Below are 17,045 nucleotides of genomic sequence, written 5' to 3'. Positions count from 1 at the left end.
ACCTTTTAAATTTTTTTTTTTGGAATCACAAGGGCTGACTGGAATTACATTTTCCAGTGACCCAGAATTGTGTGGTCAGTGCGAGAGATGAAAGAAAAATCAGTCTTTTCAGAGTAACATATTGCCATCAAAAAAAATGTTTTCAGATTTGAAATGCATTTAAATTGGGAATAAGTCAGGAAATAAATGTATCAGAGTTATCGCCTGTAGTGGGGAAGCTCTTGGAGAAGATACTGAGGAACAAAATATTTGCACATTTGTTAGAAAATAGCCTGGTTAATGACAGACAGCATGGTTTTGTACGGGGAAGAACATGTCCTACGAACTTGATTGGGTTTTTTGAAGAAGTGACCAAGATTATTGATGAGGAAAAGGCTGTAGATGTAGTTTATGTGGACTTTACAAGACATTTCATAAAGTCTCACATGGCAGATTGTTACAAAAACAAAAATCACATGGGATTCGGGGTAGGCTGGCTCGGTGAAAACAAAACTACCTTAGCCATACAAGACATAGGTTAGCAGTGGAAGAGTGTTGTTCAAAATGGAGGCCAGTAACTCGTGGTGTTTCACAGGGATCAGTCTTAAGTTCCCTATTGCTTGTAGTATATATAAAATAATTGCAGGACAAACGTGAGTGTACTGATTAGTAAGTTTGGAGACGACACGAAGATTGGTGGAGCTACTGGTAGTGAAGACAACTGTGAAAGGACACAACAGAGTATAATTGGTGTGGTGAATTGGGCACAGAAATGGCAGATGGTGTTTAATCCAGACAAATGAGAGGTGATCCAATTTGTAGGGTCATATTTAGGTGTGAATTATCCTGTAAATGGCAGAATCCTTAAGAACATTAACATGCAGATGGACCTGGGCGTGCAGGTCCACAGTTCATTTAAAGAGGCAATGCAAGTGGGCAAGTTGATTAAGAAGGCATATGGCATACTTGTCTTCACTGGCCAGGGCACAGAGTTGGCCAGCCATGTTGCACTATATAAAACCCTGGTTAGGCAGCATTTGGAGTCTTTTGTGCAGTTTTCCTTGCCGCAGTACTCGAAGGATGTGGAAACTTTGGAGAGAGTGTAGATAAGGTTCATGAGGATGTAGCCTGGTCTCGAGGGCATTAGTTATGTGGAATGTTTGAAAAGACTGGGATTGCTTTCACTGGAAGGACAGCAGCTGAGAGGAGACCTGATAGAAGTCTATAAAAATACAAGAGGCATCGACAGGGTGGATAGTCAGAGGCTTTTCCCCCTGGTTGAAGTTTCGATTACGAGGGGGCACAGATTAATGGTGAAAGTGGGAAAACTTAAGGGAGATGTGTGAGGGAAGTTCTTTCATGCAGATAGTGGTAGAAGCCTAGAACGCACTGCCAGAAGATGCTGTGGAAGCAGGAACGCTGGTGACATTTAAGAGGAATCTGGATGGTTGCATGAATCAAGAAGGAATAGAAGGCTATGGACCAAATAAGGGCAGAAGCCTTTTTAGTTTCGTTAGAGCATGATGATCAGTACAGACTTGGAGGGCCAAAGGGCCTGTTCTTGTGTTGTACTTCTCTTTTGTTCTTTGGTAAACATGCAGCAAGTTATAATTCAAACAATCAAACATAGATGACACTTGAACAATGCCAAAGAGTTATGAATTTCACAAACTAAGAAATGGGGAGAATTTGAAAGAAGATAATTTCAAGGGAACCTTGACAATTTCATATGCTTTTCACACTCATTTTAATGTCCATTCTGGAATGTGGACATTAGGACTGATCAAAAATGTGTTTCCTACCTTAACATTTGAAAGCTGCCTCAGATTATTGTTGACCTCTGTGACTGTGTCTTTTGTTTGAGCAACTGAAAGAACGGTACGCACTATGCAGTTTAGAAAATAAGGGTTGATGAGGGGTTCATGTATGTGTACCTTCAAAATGTTCATTGTTCATGTTAAATTGCATTAACAGACTTTTTAACGTGGACCAAAGTGTAAGACATGGAGGAGGGATAAGCTATTCAGCATGTAATATACAACAGTTATACAAGATTCGACATTGGAACATTTTTTACACAGGTCAATGCATGCTTTACACAAAGAATGGAGAGTGTAAAGAATACCATTATGGGATAGTCATGTGGATGCCAGGAAATGAAACAAATGCTCATATAAATTTAAATACTGTAAACATTCTGTTTCATTGCGTTAGAGAAGAGTGAAATCACTTGACTTTCCTTTAGTGAGAATTAGTGACTCATAGGGGATAGAAAGCCACCACGGAAGAATCACATATAGATTGTAAATTGCATTATATTTACATATCAACGGGTTTTCCTGACTGTTGAGTGATTTTTTTTTTCTTTAACTTCTTCTGTGACATAGAGAATAATTCTAACTCGTAAGAGATCATCCAACACAATTTCGTTCGAGATATTGTTACGGGCACGCAAATAAACTGCACAGAAGAGTGTGTTACCTCTTCATACAATTTTTAGTTGTGCAACATTAAATCTGAGTATTTGCTCTTACTTCAGACTTTGCAGCTTTAAGAAATCAACAGCACTTTGATTGGTCGTATTTTAACGTACAGCTATTCACCAATCAGAAGCTGAGAGGTGATGAGGGATCCGGACAGCCCCCTTCTCTCCCCAGACACCATCACGTCCGATCAGACGCTGAGTAATATTGGACAGCGAGCAGCTCGGTGGGAATTACTTAACTATCCAGTTAATTTTCAGAGAAGAATAGAAGACTTACAGTAAACAATCCGAGCGGCTCGTGAAACATTCAGGTATTTACTACATCGCAATTGTTTCGGAGATAAAATACATTCATATAATCCGAAAGTAAAGCTGATGGTGCGGGCACGTTGTGAGAGAAGGGGAATGATTGAAGCTGGAAATGAGGTATAAATTATATAGGCCTCTGGAATGTCCATTCTTCTACTTAACATTTTCTTTGTGGAATCTGGCGTTTGGGCAGATTCGTTATTCAATTCCTGAAGAACAACAAATAGGCTCCTTTATTGGGAATGTTGCTGAGGATTTGGGTTTAGATGCGAAGCAGCTGTCGGCCCGTAATTTACGGATTGTGCACGGTCCTAGCACACAATATGTTGATATCAGTTTAGACAGTGGCATTCTATTTGTGAAGCAAACAATTGACAGAGAAGAGATTTGCGGGCCGAGCACCAGTTGCGTGCTATCCTTGGACGTTTTCCTTGAAAACCCATTGAAGCTGTATCAGCTTGCAGTGGATATTTTCGATATAAATGATAATAAGCCCAGTTTCCCTAATAGACAAATGCACCTTGAAATTTCAGAGCTTTCTACGCCAGGAACGCGCTTTACCCTCGAGTCCGCGCATGATTTGGACGTTGGGACCAACTCAGTGCAAAACTACGAGCTCCTTCCGAACGATTATTTTATCCTCGATGTACAAATGCGCAGCGCTGAAGGAAAATTGCCGGTATTAGTACTGCAGAATGCTTTAGATAGAGAAACGGAATCCGGCCACAGTTTAACGCTAATCGCAAAGGATGGCGGAGTTCCGGTGAAATCGGGTACAGCTCAGATAACAATCCTCGTTAAGGACACAAACGACAACGCCCCTGTCTTCCCCCAGTCAATTTATAGAGTCAGCCTATTGGAGAATGTAACCATAGGAACGCAGGTAACCCGATTAAATGCCTCTGATTCAGACGATGGTTCCAATGGAGAGGTAACCTACTCGCTCAGTAGCTACTGTTCGGCCAAGGCTCGAGAAAAGTTTGCCGTGAATTCCAAAACTGGTGAAATCCGAGTGAAAGGGAACCTAGACTATGAAGAAAACAAAGTGTTTGAAATTAACATACAAGCTACAGACGGAGGCTCTGATGCTATGTCGGGGCACTGTGATGTTTTGGTGAATATTATTGATGTGAATGATAACCCACCTGAAGTGAAGTTGACGTCTTTGTTGAGTACAATTTCGGAAGATGCACCAGTTGGGACTGTAGTCGCTCTGTTCAGTGCAGCAGACAAAGATTCTGGGAGAAACGGGCAAATACAATGTCATATATCAAACAAACTATCCTTCAGACTAGATTCTTCATTGAAAAATTATTATGGAATACTTGTTCAACATTCATTGGATCGTGAAAGTATCTCTATGTACGACATTACAATTACATGCATGGATGCAGGAAATCCATCTCTTACATCCGAGAAAACCATTCGCGTAGAGGTTTTAGATGTAAACGACAATGCGCCACAGTTCACGCAGCCTTTACACCCAGTAAACATAATGGAGAACAACGTTATTGGAGCTTCCATATTTTCCATTACTGCCTTTGATCCGGATACTGGAGTGAACGCTCGACTGAAATACCTAATTCTGGGAACTGAGGTTCACAACGCTTCGGTATCCAATTACGTCGCTATTAACCCAGAGACGGGTGTCATATTCGCTCAGCAATCGTTTGACTACGAGCAACTGAAAGACTTTCAGATCCAAGCTCAGATCATGGACTCTGGGACACCACCTCTCGCAAGCAACGTATCAGTGGATGTTTTTATCCTTGATCAGAATGATAATGTTCCAGTCATTGTACAGCCATTAGCGGAATTTGGGTCAACAGTAATTGATACAATATCCAGGTTTGCAGAACCAGGCTATTTGGTTGCCAAAGTATCGGCCACTGACGCTGACGCCGGTCAGAATGCCCGCCTCTCTTATTCCATTTTTCAAGCTACCCAGCACGGGCTTTTTACTATTTCGCGAAACAGCGGGGAAATTTGGACTATACGTCGTATTGCGACCAAAGATGCCTCCAAACAAAGGTTGGTGATTCTGGTACAAGATCATGGAATACCATCATTTTCTGCCACAATGACCATCATCTTATCTGTGGTTGGTGGCGACACTGAAAGATTGTCCAGCGTCAGCGACTCGTCTGGTGATCCCGAATCGACTCCTGATCTGAGCATTTCCTTGGTCATCGCATTCGGCGTAATTTCTTGCACGTTACTACTGATTTTAATTATCCTCGCTGTGAAAGTTTATAAAGATAGAAATTCTTTGTCTAATCTGCACTGTTCTCTGGGATTCTGCTGTTGCTTTGACACCAGACATTCTGTGAATGAAATTCAAAAAACCAGTAGAAACCTTCGGATACCCGCAAATTATGTTGAAGTATTTGGGGGAGATCCACTTTCGCAAAGTTTTCGCTATGATTCATGTTCAACATTGCATTCAACAAGAAGAGACTACAAAACTACTAATACATACAGGTCATATACAGGCAAGGATTTTGTTCAGAAAGAGTCTCTCGGGAAAGAAAGCACGAAAATGGTTAATTCTGAACATAACAGCAAATCTGTAAACAACGAGGTGAGAATCTTCTAAAAAGGAATACGGTTTTACATGTTTCACTTTAATATCTGGATATGTGTGTCTTGAAGTTAACGTCATGAATGTCAGAGCGTAAACGCATCATTTGCAATTTTCATTTCTGTTTCTGTCTCTGACCAAGAGTAACGGCCGACTATCGTAAATTGTAGGAAGTATTAATGTTACTCTGTGGTTACATGAACTTTTCCAGCCTGAATTTTAGTTGTTCTCCGGAAGTCTCGGTTCCTTGCTGATAGTTTCCAAAACCACTGGAATTAATCTGAATCTGTGACAATTGTTGGTATTGTCTGCTGATAATCATTTAAGTTTAACTCCTGATATTTTATTCTGTACAGGTACATATCTATTTATTGAACGTTAGAATGGCTATTCTACACAGGTCCTGTGTGTAAGTTTTATTTCCCAGTGCCAAGTTCTCAGTTCATTGTTAATATTAACTAATATCAGCGTATTTGCGAGTGTCAGATCTTTGTGAGTTGATGAGGCAATCTTGTATTCTATAGCTTCACTTTAAGTGTTCATAATGTGTTTTCGGTCAATTCAAAATATTTTTAAATACTTATTTTGACATTTTCTGGTGAGCATAGATTAATGAACTCACATTTATTTAAACTGGTTTTTAAATGCCATAGAATCAATGAACTATTCACTTGCTTCAAATGGTAAAAGCCATCACCCTGTTCTGGAGATTTGGAGATACTTCCAACGAGATTAGCTGCTGTCACTGCAGTGTACCTCCAATCAACTTCTTTGAACCCATTGTGCACTGAAGTGGTAAATTTGATTCTTGATATCAGGATGTTAAAAGTAGTGATGGTTGGGAGAATTATATCAAATTATTCTGAGTAAAATTGAAAACCAACCTTTGAGCAGAAAAGGCATGTTTCACAACAACTCCCTCTGATGTGTTGGAAATTTGATCAGCCTGTGTTAATACTGCACTGGAAAGTTTCATAATTAAAAGCTGTGTATCAATTAGAACAGCATATTGTACATTTGGGAAATCACCAGAAGATAATGAAATAGTATTTAAAGCTTGCTAGCATTTTTCAGACTTCTGTAAGTATAGAACCTAAAATCAAATTTGACAGTTTCCATGAGCAATGAAAAGTGATTTTACTCCAGCCCAACTACCATCTAAATTGAACAAACATTTCTAAATCATTGCCTAGATTATCAAAGCAACAACTGGAAGTATAAAATTAGTTATATGGTAATTTTAAAGACATGTTTATCCAAAATATATAACAACATTGTTTAGGCTGTTGCCCAAGTGAGACCAAATCAATAGATTTGATGTTGAACTTGTACAAGGTAAATCATTAGACCTCACCGAGACTCTGTGTACGATTTTGGGTACCACATTAAAGGAAAGTTGCAAATGAATTGAAAAGAGTGTAAAAGCAATATACTTGAATCGTTACAATGCGAGAAAATCCAGTTATGAGGGTAGAATGGAATGGTTAAGTCCGTTATCCCTGGACAGAAGAAGGTTTACAGGAAACCTGATTGAGATTTGTAAAATGGGCAAAGTAGATAAGGTGAAGCAGTTTAATTTGCAATTGCAATAAGAATCAGACAGCATACATTTCGAGTAGCGTGCAAACAGGGTAAGTGTAATGTCAGAGATGAACATTCTCACATAACGAGTTTTGACGGTATTGATTGCACTTAAAAATATGGTGAAGGCCCTGCAGAGGGCTTTGGATTATTTTTTGAAAGGATAGTGTGCAGGCATATGCGGAAAAGGCAGTAGATTGACACTACATTATAGGACCGAACTAGATACATAGAGATAGTGTAGGCATGATGGGTTGAATTTAGTCTTTCTGCATTGTCATAATTCTGTGATACTTTGATATAATTATACAAACTGCACACGAGACATTTCAATATACTACTGTATTTGGCTGGATATGGATGCTAAGACTCAGAGTATTGACGGCAGTTCATCTATCCCGTACAAATTTGGAATTGTTGCATAAAACATGGATGATTTTTCCAATGTACAAGACACTTTGTTCGATTTACGAACTTTTAATCCAAGAATTGCTGATAGAAAATACTTACAGCTCTGGTTTTGATATAACTTCATTCAGGAAATTGCAACCTAGTTTACAATACATACCTGAAACTCCTACTCTGTTGTCAGAGATAAGAGCTTGAACTTCCGCTCATTATTTATATGTTCAGACCTCATAAGCTACTTGTATTTCACGACACGATTTGGAGAGCAAAGAGAGCATCTCACAGCCATTTCCGAGATTTGCAACAGGTGGAGGTCACGGAGCCTGACTTGAACCTATAAGCTTTAAAATGCTCCTGAATTATATGATCATGCTGTATACACTTGTATGTACATACACTTCTCAAGTGAGATAGAATTGGGTGGACGGTCAGTGAGACGAAAGAAATATCCCTATTTTCAGGGTGACAATGGCATAGTTGATGAAGGTATAGAGTCACACCACACAGAAACAGGCACTTCTCTCCAACTCGTCTATCCTGACCAGGGTTCCTAAACTGAACTGTACGGCCAATATCCGTCTAGCTCTTTCCTATCTATGTACCTGCACAGACTGAAAACTATCTAACCTGGAAGGTAAATGAGGAAATGTATCCATTATTGGTTACAAGAGTGAAGTAAACTGGCAATGATGATTACGCCAACATGGAGACAGAAACACTGAAACGATAGAAACTCGGGTCAGAACCAGGCCTTTTGAACTTTCACACCTGCTCCACCATCCAATGTGATCATGGCTAATCCTCTGTCTCGGGACATATTCCTCCATTGTCCCCAATTTCTTTGGTGACTTAAAATATGAATATTGATCCATCTCCATCTGAAATATATTCAGTGAGATGGTCTCCACATTCTTTATTAGGTGATAATTCAATTGGTTCACGGCAATTGGAATGAAGAAATGCTCCCTCATTTCAGCCTGAAATGGCCTACTCCATATGCACGACTGTGACTGCTGGCTCTAGACAGCCCAACAAGAAAAAAAAATCTTCACTGTATCTTGTCTGTCTAGCCCATTAGAATTTTCTACGTTGCAATCAAATCTGCACTCATCCTTACAAGCCGTCATGATTACAGAACCAGTGAAGCAAATCCACTCTCACAGGCAATACTTCGCATCCACAGTACTAGCTGAGTGAATCCTCTTCCACACTCCCTCAATGAAAAGTATATGGTTTCTTAAGGAGAGAGCCCAAACCTGCACACAATACTCAAGATGCAATTTCACCAAGACTTGTCGTAGTAAAACACCCCGCTTCTGATTGCATATCTTCTTGCATTGAAGGACAATATATTCCCTGCTTGACCACTTTCATTGGCAAACGTGCACGGACACTAGGGAGACAGCAAGAACTGAAGATACTGCAGTCAGAGATAACAAACATGGGGCTGAAGGAACACAGCAGGCCATGCAGCATCAGAGGAGCAGGAAAGTTGAAGTTTCGGCTCGGGACCTTTCTTGGGAATGGCTCAAGTCTCGATAATTGTCAACAATGCAAACGACAATGCCCCCGTCCCTCCCAGTCAGTTTCCAGAGTCAGTATATTCGAGAATGCATCCACAGGAACGCAGGTTATTAATAATATGAAAAGCCACTGGCTTGGACGATGGCCCCAATGGAGAGATACTCCATTCTTTTGGTAGCCACGCTTCAGCTGGAGTTCGGGAACACTGTGGCATGGATTCTAAAACTGGTGAAATCGGAGTGAAAGGCAAGCTGGACTGTGAAGGAATCGCCGCCTTTGAAATTAATATACATGCTACAGACGCGAGGTCTGAGGTTATGTCAAGGCACTGTGAGGATTTGGTAAATATTATTGATGTGAATTTTCACCCCCTGAAGTAACTTTAATGTCTTTATAGAGTAAAATTTCTAAAGATGCTCCAATTGCGTCTATAATCGGGTTGTTCGCTGCAGCAAATAAAGATTCCAGCAGAAATGGACAAGTACATTGTCACGTTTCAACTAAACTACTACTTGGACTGGATTCCTCTTTCATACTTTTTTATGGAATACTTATTCATCATCCACTGGATCGTGAACATACCCCCAAGTATGACATTACAGTAACATGCACGGATGCTGGAAATCCTGCACTGAGTCGGAGAAAGCTGTTCGGTTCAAGGTTTCCGATATAAATGACTGTACGCCACAGTTGAGGCAATCTTTATTTACACCAAGCGAAGAGAGAATAATGATCCTGGCGCTTCTATAAATTCCATTACAGGCTTTGATCCAGATATTGTGTGAACGCTCGACTGAAATGCGCTGTCCTGGAGATTCAAAATCAGCGCGCTCGTTATCCAATTGCATTGAAGCAATTAATTGTGCATGCATTGCCTTATTCCAATTATTCGCAACATGGTCCTGTACTGTCTCATGCAGTAAGCAGTAAATCCCACCGTTGGATGCATGGTGAGAAGTAATATAAATTGACGGCTTCATCGTGTATTTCCACTAACCACAGACAAATTTAACCAGATCTGTTTTCTCACACATTATGTGCACCCCACTCTCTCTGCACTCCCATTTTTCCCAAAACTATCGAGAACACAAAGTCAATCAGAATCCATCTTGCACCAGGTGCTTAAAGTACATTGAAATAAAATCAAAAATATATGACACAAACTCAACAGATCTGTTTGCAACCGAGGAGAGAGCATCAGACTTCATGCTTTGATTCCACTGTGACTCTCCATTATACGTTGTACACAAACTTAAAGCGATAATTTCGTCTCTCTTGCCGGAAATTCTGCCATACCTACTGAGTTTCTCAAGTACGCTTTGCTTTAAATTCGGATCTCCAGCATCCACAATATTCTATCTTTTATTTTACAGTAACCATAATTTTCAACCATTTCTTTACTTCAAGTGATCCTGTTGAGTCATAAAACGTAGAATCTGAGTGAGCATCGAATGAATATCAAATGTTGACAAGTCAATGGTTAAATTTAGTTAAGAATATTTAAATAGTGAAGCAGCAAAACGTTCATGTTAAGTGTGTTAAATAGAGTCTAAAGAAATGGACTGGCGAGAAGGAGAAGGTAATCCTGCTCCAGTCATTCACTGTATAAACATCTCACAAGCTATATTTCAGCAAAGGGAACCAAAGCTACAAACAAGGAAACAGATCTCATTTTTAATTGCACAATCACAAATGTTAATCGAAACTAAAAATAATCTGCCAAGTCATTCCATCTGAAACAAGCCCTTTATTCGGTGATCGGTTGAATATGAGAGCTCAGTACGAAGCAATCAGAAGCTAAAGTTTGAGTTTAGGAGAATGGAATGGAGAACTGCAGCGCATTTCTGAGGCTACTGCAATTAGTGAGGTTTTCGCGGGGAGCAGGTATATTTGTAAGCAAAAATCTCAGTGAAATGGAAATCTGAATGCACCTTATGCACATTATCATACAGCTAATTGTTAGCGAATGAAATCCAATCAAAAAATTGTGGCAGAAGCAGTTCCAGTTGAGGCATTCAAGAAGGCATTAACTTTTTTAAATAATATTTTGCGCAGTGTAAGGGAAATGCAGAAGATCATCATCAGGTAATGGAGCTGCCCTAAATAAAAAAGACAGTGCAGATGCAATAAGCTGAATTTTCTCTTTCTGCATTGCAAAAATTGTGTGATCCTTTGACATCATTAACGAAACCATTTAATAGAAATTTCAGTACATGACAGATGAGACTTGGTTTTAAAGTTGACCTCAAATAGTTGATAGCAGTTCATCATATCGTATGAGAATTTGATTTGTTGCAGAAGACAGATCATTTAACCAAGACACGGGAGAATTTGATTGATTTAGGAACTGTTACCCAAAGAAGAAGTGGTAATAAATATTTACAGCTCTGGGATCTCTTAAATTACATTAGCCTTTTTTGTTGCTTCACTATTTGAATATGCTGAACTGAATTTAACATCATGGGAAATGGCATCTTAATTTACAGCACATACCTGAACCTCCTACGCTGTTGCCGTAGAGAGAGTCCTGAACATCCACATCATATTTGCATGTTTGACCTCGTAAGACGCTTACATTCCACAACAGAGTTGGAAGAGCAAAGAGAACGCTGCATACTCTTTTCCCAGAACACAACAGATGGAAATTATGAAATATTTCTTGGATCCCTAGCTTTTAAAATATTTCTGAATTATATGAGCATACTGCAATCGTGTAAGTACACTTATCAGTGAGCCTGAATTACGTGGGCAGTGCATGAAATGAAAGAAATACCCTTGTATTCCAGGTGACACTTTACAATGAGAAAAGTTGTGTGAAAATACATGCATCCATACTGACCAGGTTTCCTCAACTGAACTGTGCTTGACCAATATCCCTCTGAATCTTTCCTCTCCATGTATTTGTGCAGCCTGAAAACTATTTAATTTGAAAAGTAAATGAGAAAATCCATGCATGATCAGTATCAAGACGTAAGCAAACTGGAAATGATATAAATCAAACACTGAAGCAGAAATATTGAAATATAGAAAGTAGGCCCAGAACTCAGCCAGTTGCACTTTCAAACTCGCACCACAATCCAATACGATCCTGACTAATCATCTATATAATGAAATATGCTTCCGCTTGAAAGCTACAGGTGACCTTGAAAATAACACACTACTTAACTTGGATCAGAGTGTAAGACCTGGAGCGGGAATAAATGGTTCTGCACACAATTTTCTACAATAACTGCTTGAAGACTTTTTCACGATTTTTTATGTGTATCATGGGGAGAATTGAAATTATGACAAGTGAAACTGGATAATTCTACGGAGCATGAAAGTGGACATCAGGGTATAGTAATATCTATTGTCTCATTATAGAAGAGAACGATCAGATAGTTTTGTGCTCCTGGTGTGAGAAGCGCCTAAATTGGCTAGAGAATGCATTTACAGAAGAACCGCTACGAAGTAAGAAGTCAAATAAAACTGAAATACAAACGAGGCAGTTGGCTCATCCGATTTTTTTTTCCTGTTCCATCATTTGTAGCATATTGTAACTTTGGGAGCGGGAAGGAATGATACAGCTCAAAATATTTTTAATTGTGCAACAGTATTTGCGCTCACCCCAGAACTCCCAGCTTTAAGAAATCAACGATAATTTGATTGGACGAATTTAAACGGACTGCTCTTCACCAATCAGAACTTGAAATGTGGTTCGGGATCCGGACGGCCCCTTCACTACCCAGACACCATCACGTCTGATCAGACACTGAGTTACATTGGATGGCAAGCAGCTCGGCAGGATTTGTTCACGAATCGAATGGACATTTTAGAGAAAATAGAGCAATTAAATGTTATAAGCGGAGCGATTCATGAGACGTCAAGGTATTTGCTATGTCGCAGTTGCTTTCGATACAAAAAAAGACAGAACTATAAAGAGAATAATTAATGCTGCGGGGACATGCTGAAATAAAGGGAATGTTTGACTCTGGAAATGAGGTATAAAATATTTTGGTTTTTAAAATTCCAATTCTTGTACTGCATATACTCTTCTTGGAACCGAGTGTTTGGAGAGATTCGTTACTCAATTCCTGAAGAACTGCAACTCGGCGCCTTTGTTGGGAATATCGCTGAGGATCTCAGCTTAAATGTAAAGCAGCTCTCGGCTCGCAATTTGCGAATAGTATCCGGACCCAACACACAATACGTGGATATAAATTTGGACATTGGCATTTTACTGGTGTCGAAAATAATTGACAGAGAAGAGATTTGCGGACCGAGCCTCAGTTGTGTGCTAAGCTTCGATGTTTTCCTTGAAAACCCTTTAAAGCTGTACCAGGTTGCAGTGGAGATTCTCGATGTAAATGACAATGCTCCTAGTTTCCCAAATACACAATTCCGCCTAGAAGTGTCAGAGCGTTCTATTCCTGGAACGCGCTTTCCACTCGAACCGGCGCACGATCTGGACGTTGGAACCAATTCCGTACAAAACTACGAGCTCCTTCCGAACGATTATTTTATTCTCGATGTACAGTTGCGTAGTGGTAATGTAAAATCCCCGGTACTAGTGCTACAGAGTACCTTGGACAGAGAAGCGGAAAGCAGCCACAAATTAACGTTGATAGCCAAGGACGGCGGAGTGCCCGTGAGATCGGGCAAGGTTCAAGTTATAATAATTGTAAACGATGCAAACGACAATGCTCCCGTCTTCTCCCAGTCACCTTACAGAGTCAGTCTGTTAGAGAATGTAGCCACAGGATCGCAGGTAATCAGACTAAATGCCACTGACTTGGACGATGGGTCCAATGGAGAGATAATCTACTCATTTGGTAGCCACACTTCAGCTCGAGTTCGGGAAATGTTTGGCGTGGATTCCAAAACTGGTGAAATTATAGTAAAACGGACATTGGACTATGAGCAAACCAGTGTCTTTGAGCTAAACATTCAGGCTACAGACGGGGGTTCTGACGCGATGTCGGGGCACTGTGATATTTTGATAAATATTATTGATGTGAATGATAACCCACCAGAAGTGAAGTTGACGTCCTTATCAAGTACAATTTCGGAAAATGTAGCAGTTGGGACTGTAGTCGCTCTGTTCGCTGCGGCAGATAAAGATTCGGGCGCAAACGGGCAAGTACAATGTCAGATTTCAAATAAATTGCCATTTAAACTGGAAACTTCTTTAAAGAATTATTACGGAATACTTGTTCATCGTGCACTGGATCGTGAAAATACCTCCAAGTATGACGTTATAATAACATGTTCGGATGCCGGAAATCCTCCACTTATGTCTGAGAAAAGCATTCGGGTGGAGGTATCCGATGTAAATGACAACGCGCCACAATTCAGTCAACCTGTATTTACAGCAAACATAATGGAAAATAATGATATTGGCGCTTCTATACTTTCCATTACCGCCTTTGATCGCGATGTTGGAGTGAACGCTCAGCTGAAATACTTCATTCTGGAGACTCAAATTCTGAACGCCTCGGTATTCGATTACATCTCTATTAACCCGCACACTGGTGTCATATTCGCTCAAAGATCTTTTGACTACGAGCAACTGAAAAACTTTCAGATTCACGCTCAGGTATTGGACTTTGGGACGCCATCATTGACAAGTAATGTTTCAGTGGATGTGATTATCCTGGATCAAAATGACAACGTTCCAGTCATCGTGCAGCCATTAGCCGAATTTGGGACAACAGCAGTTGATACAATATCCAGGTTTGCGGAACCAGGCTATTTGGTTGCCAAGGTATCCGCCACTGACGCTGATGCCGGTCAGAACGCTCGTCTTTCTTATTCCATTTTTCAGGCTACCCAGCATAACCTTTTTACTATTTCACCAGACACTGGGGAAATTTGGACAATCCGTCGTGTCGTTTCTAAAGATGCCTCGAAGCAAAGGTTGGTGATTCTGGTAAAAGATAATGGATCACCATCTCTTTCTGCCTCAGTGACTATTATCTTAACTGTAATTGGTGATGACGCTCTAACGTCTTCCAAAGTCAATAGTTCATCTGAAGTACCCGGGTTTCGGCCTGATCTGAGCCTTTCCTTGGTCATCGTATTAGGAAGCATTTCTACCATTTTTCTCGTGATTTTAATTATTCTCGCTGTGAAGGTTCATAAAAGCAGGAATCCACAGTGTGGTCAGCACTGTTCCCTGGGAGTTTGTTGTTGCATTGAAACTGGGCATTCTCTGAATGGAATTCAAAAAGCCAGTAGAAACCTTCAGATCCCCTCAAGTTACGTTGAGGTATTCGGTGGTGACCCACTTTCTCAGAGTTTCCGTTATGAGTCATGTTCAACATTGCAGTCAACAAGGAGAGACTTCATAACCCCCAACAGATGTAAGTCACATGTTTATTTGGAGAAACAGGACCCTGAGTTGTTGCACACAGAGAAGGTCAGCAACACTTTGCGCAATGAGGTGAGCAATTTCGAAAATGGGAATTTTTTTTATTCTTTCAAGCAATGTCAGCATCACCATTTGGCCAGCACTTTTGCATGGACCTAGTCTTCCTCAAGAATATGGTGTCTAGTTGCCTTCCTGAACTGTGATGGTGTTTTTTTTTTTACCCTGGGTTTAGGGGGGGTCTCCAGTGATTTAACTCCATGACAGTTTTGGAACCATGTTTTCCTTTAAGTCCAGGTCAGTCTCTGCCATGTCAAGTTATTTTTTTTAATTTGCATCTCCTATTCTTGCCCTTCTAGTTGCTACTTGCAGTGCTATTACAAGTGATGTCTCAGAGGCGTTGGTGAGATGCTGTAGTGCATCTTATAGATCATGCACAGTGCTGGTATTGTGCTTTGCTAATGAAGGGAGTGGATGTTGAAGATTTTATGTGGTGTTCCAGTCAAATATGTTGTTTAGTCTTCGTTGGCATTAAATATCTTGAGTTTTGTTTGAAATACATGCCCCCCCCCACCCCCAGGCAAGTGGCGCTCAGTCCATCACAGTCCTAACTTTCGCCTTAAAAATTTTGAACTTGTCTGTGAAGTCAGAAGGTGAGATTCCTACCCAGAATTAATAGGTTCTGACCTTCTCTTGTTTGTCAGGTCGCTCAGCTGGCTGGATGTCCAGTTTCTCGTGAAAATAACACCAATAGCTGTTCTTCTGGATCATGTCCAGATTTTTGTTTTTCAGTGCTGTTAGGGTTGCACCATCCAGGCAAGTGGGAAATCCTCTTTCGTACTGCTGCCTTGTGTATTGTAGATGGTGGGTCAGCTTAGGGTGGTCATGCGCTGTGCTGCTCGCCATTGTATTCTTGCCCTCTGACCTGCTCTTGTTTATATTCTACAATAAGAAGGGTATTATTTAGCAGGAAAAGTTTCAAAAGTGAGTCACCAGGATGTTGCTGGGAATGGAGAGTTTGAATTATAAAGAGAAGCTGGATAGGCTGGATAGCTTTTCTGATGAAGGGTCGAGGCGTGAAACGTCAGCTTTTGTGCTCCTAAGATGCTGCTTGGCCTGCTGTGTTCACCCAGCTCCACACTTTGTTATCCTGGACAGGCTGGACGATGTTGTTTTCCACTGGACCATTGGAGTTAGAGGGGTGACCTTATACAAATTTTGAGGATATGGATTGAGTAAATGGAAGGTGTCTTTTCCCTCGGGTGGGGGATTTCTAAACTATGGGGAAAAGCTTTGAGTGAGAGGAGAAAGATTTTTTAAAAAACATGATGGGTGACTTTTTACCACAGAGCGTGGTTTGTATTTGTAATGAACTTTGAGAAGAAATTTTGGATGCTGGTACAGTTGCAATGTTTGAAAGATGCTTCGAAAAGGAGATGCGGAAGTGAAAAAGAAATGTCAGCAGACAGATGTCCTAACCAGAAGAAGATGGGAGTAGTTTAGTTTGTGATATTGATCAGTGTAGAATTGTTGGATCGAAATGCCTGTACTAGTGATGTATAACTATATGATTCTACTGTAATTAAGTGTAATTCCAAGAAGTTCTTTAGCCATTTTTTACCTATTGTTCTGTGGCTCATATCATTTTCATATTATATTTAGGTGTATAGTTGCTCATTTTAAAGTATTGAACATGTAGACACTACAAAGAGCAAAGAACAGTACAGCATACTACCAAGCCATTTGACTCCCACCAAGACTGCGCCCACACATGGTGCCGTTTGAAACGAAAAATCTTTTGTCTCGACATGGCCTCTATCCCTCTGTTCCCT

The 17,045-nt window shown here is 40.3% G+C and overlaps 2 protein-coding genes across 5 annotated transcripts in view; both read left to right on the top strand.

Annotated features, from left to right (window-relative positions):
- The window catches only part of LOC125458288 (protocadherin gamma-A11-like), a 199,301-nt gene that overhangs the window by 76,930 nt on the left and 105,326 nt on the right, over nt 1–17,045 (top strand). The window contains exon 1 of one of the 4 annotated variants that reach the window (XM_048543454.2): nt 12,603–15,288. The exons of the other annotated variants lie outside the window; for them this stretch is intronic. Within the exon in view, the coding sequence (XP_048399411.1) occupies nt 12,844–15,288 (2,445 nt within the window). The 5' untranslated portion in view covers nt 12,603–12,843. Of the gene's footprint in view, nt 1–12,602; nt 15,289–17,045 lie in introns of those variants that run through there. 4 annotated transcript variants of the gene reach the window in all.
- LOC125458398 (protocadherin-10-like) overlaps nt 1–17,045 on the top strand; it is a 106,408-nt gene that overhangs the window by 77,121 nt on the left and 12,242 nt on the right. The window lies entirely within an intron of this gene.

Source organism: Stegostoma tigrinum, chromosome 13 (genome assembly GCF_030684315.1).
Source record: "Stegostoma tigrinum isolate sSteTig4 chromosome 13, sSteTig4.hap1, whole genome shotgun sequence".
NCBI classification, from domain to species: domain Eukaryota; kingdom Metazoa; phylum Chordata; class Chondrichthyes; order Orectolobiformes; family Stegostomatidae; genus Stegostoma; species Stegostoma tigrinum.
The sequence above is the reverse complement of the archived record's forward strand: the minus strand, read 5'-3'. Positions and strand labels throughout refer to the sequence as shown.